Source organism: Anguilla anguilla, chromosome 16 (genome assembly GCF_013347855.1).
Source record: "Anguilla anguilla isolate fAngAng1 chromosome 16, fAngAng1.pri, whole genome shotgun sequence".
Lineage (NCBI taxonomy): Eukaryota > Metazoa > Chordata > Actinopteri > Anguilliformes > Anguillidae > Anguilla > Anguilla anguilla.
In genome coordinates, this window is record NC_049216.1 from 10,025,304 (window position 1) to 10,028,187 (window position 2,884).

Sequence of the window (2,884 nt, forward strand, 5' to 3'; positions counted from 1 at the left end):
GATTTTAAGTGAGAAAGGTGAAGGGCCACATTTCAGTGTGACAGACTGGAAGCAACATTCCATTAAGATAGCCTGGGGGCCACATTTCTCTAAGAGAATATTTTGAGTGCGCATTTTAACAAAGCAGGCTTGGGGGAACGCATTTCAGCAAGAGAGACAAGCAGCTACATTTCAGTAAGACTTCCTCTCGCTCTTGGCACCTCAGTACGCTTGTGAGTTCCCATTTCTGACCTAAGTACAGTGAGGTCACACTCGGTAAACCAGTCTTTCAGTCATCCGCCTACTACCAGCTAGAAGTCGGCAGTGAAAATGATTCTCAGAAAAGGCTTAGTAACCCAGTGAGACGTACACATGAGTTGAGCTGTAGACAGCGGCTCAAGTGAAATAATAGATCGAGCTTGTGGTAACAACAAAAAGGTGGCCTTTAGGGAACTCGAAACACTCAAAGAGCAGCCTCTTCGCACGTATGCCCAGGAACAAATGCTGTTTGAAGTGCTGCTAAGGCTTTGTGGTCGTCTGAAGCCTCAGATCTTGTCATCAGTAAAATTTCTTCATCACTGAAGGCTTCGGCCATTTCCTGCCCTTAGTTAGTTTCAGCTTCTTCAGCCCAAATCCTACACTCGTCCATTTAGAGATAAACCTGAAAACTCATCAACAACCAGGCGATAATGGAGGTTAGAGCTGTGTGTCATCGATAACAGGGAAAAGACTGGCCAGGGCGCTGTCACAGCTCTGGTGATCAGTTATGTTCCTGTACACACAGGGGTGGGGGTCTTACTCCAGCAAAATGTACACACTAGCAGAGTTCCGTTTGACACTGTAGGTGTCAAGCCAAAGCGGTGTGAATGACGCAGGGAGTTAAATTTCAGCATGAGAAAAAGCTGGAGGCTACATTTTAAGAACTGAATTTTGGGGCTACAGTTTAGTAAGAAAAACTGAGGGTTGCATTTCAGTGAGAGAGACTGTGGTTCCATTTTATTAAGAGAATGCTCTGGTTACATTTCAAAAAGAGGAGCTAGGGCTACACATCAGAAAGGATATTTTGGGACAATATTCTAGCGACAAAACCACTAGTTCTGAAAAACAACTGGGGGCCCACATTTTAGTATAGGAAATTGGAGTGAATGTTTTGATAAGAAATTTGAGCACATTTTAGCAAGAAAAGCATACTTCAGTATAATTCACTGAGATATATTCAGACTAAAGTACTGTCAGAAAGCTGGACCTACATTTCATTAAGCACAGTATAAACTGTTTTCAGTATAAACAGTTGGTCAACTTATCAGTGAAAATAGCTGGGGGCTTCATTTTAGTGAGAAAGAAGAAGGTTACATTTCAGTGAAATAAGTTAATAAAGTGGTGCAACAAGGACAAAAATAGAATTTTATGAAGAAAAAAAGATTGCCTTCGAAAGGACAAATGTTCATGCGAATCACCGTTATACTTTGAACAAGAGGCCAAGGGTGTGTCTATTTAGAGTTAAGTATTGCGATAAACAGCCTGAAAAGTGGGGGGTTCACCTTTCATCTGAAATTTCCTTGGTTGCACCAGCTTGTAAGCTCACGTTTATTACCTAAAGTTAAAAAATAACCAAGTTTTTATTTATTATATTTTTTATTTTATAACACGGTAGAACTATTCCTCTTTCTTCTCTCGCGTGCCGCGTCAGCCTGCCTGGCAGGTGAGAAACGCCCATGTACCAGAGAGTACATCTCCCGACCGCGAGGACAACAACACGGGCACGCGCAATAAGCTTGAGTTCTCCCGGATACACGGCAAAGAGTCGGCCACTCGCGGACTCAACATGGGGGCATAACTACGCAAACGAACCCTTTAACAAAGTTAAGTCAGAAAAGAAAGCACGTTTCAGTCCCGTTAGTGACGGTTGTGAGGCAATCCTTCGGGCAACCGGTAGTGCACGTATTCTAATTCATAGGTTATTTTCCCCAGGCTTGTTGGGGACCAGTAACAAAGATCACAACAGGGTGTTCACGCTGTGGTAGCAAATCATCGATAATTGTGCATTAGCCAGCACTCTCGTTACTTTACTGAGGCTAACCCAGAAACAAACTTTTAAGAAGTGCACGGGATTGTTCATTGGGGTATTCGCTCTTCAGAAAACTCAAAACACAGACTACCGTTATTACTGATACCAAGCCAGCCAGAAGCGCTTCTTACCCCGGTGATGTTCAAAGCAATATTTGCGCATTTGTTCGTGTTTGCGGATTTTACGGCACCTGTCTGCCTTGTGTGCTGTCTCTGTCCAATTCACCGATGTAGTACTGCTCCATCCATCGCCTGGCGTTCTCTGAGTGGCGGTGCGGGGGTCCCTCCAGCTCCCGGCTTATGTCCGTCCCAGAGCGGCGTAAAATCAGAGCCTCCCCACCAGGGTGCATTCGAAGGAATCCTGTCACATCATAGATCCGAGTCCCTAACAATACCCAACAGGAGTCCTTGGTGCAATGCCGGGCAACCTCTTTTTCTGAGAAGAAGTGCGGGGACACCGAGGGAGACATTGATTCAGTAGTTAAGTGTCCTGAAAGACATAAACCAGAAGAGTGTATGGGAGACCTGCTCTGGTAGACCGACCAAAAGTGGACTGACTTTGCACTCACAGCCTCGCTCCGCTGGAACCAGCTCATTAACATATCATGAATGATTCATTACGCACCTGTCTCGCGTCACAGGACTGTTCTAGTAGTAACGGGCGGCTCACGGGCACCTGTCGCGATATTGCAGAAAATAGGTGTTTCGTCTCTCTCAGAAGTGATTTCTCACGATGTAACTAAATATGAAATAAGAGAGCACGTTGTATCGCTTGCTACGCACCTCTAAAGAACAACTAAATATGGACATTAGATGCTCTATTTTACATTTACTCATA

The 2,884-nt window shown here is 44.5% G+C and overlaps 1 protein-coding gene across 1 annotated transcript in view; it reads right to left on the reverse strand.

The window, feature by feature from the left end:
- LOC118215231 (fatty acid 2-hydroxylase-like) overlaps positions 1–2,614 on the reverse strand; it is a 31,809-nt gene extending 29,195 nt beyond the window's left edge. Inside the window, exon 1 of the mRNA XM_035395788.1 lies at positions 2,238–2,614. Within this exon, the coding sequence (XP_035251679.1) occupies positions 2,238–2,516 (279 nt within the window). The 5' untranslated portion in view covers positions 2,517–2,614. The remainder of the gene's footprint in view (positions 1–2,237) is intronic.
- Positions 2,615–2,884: the final 270 nt, after the last annotated feature.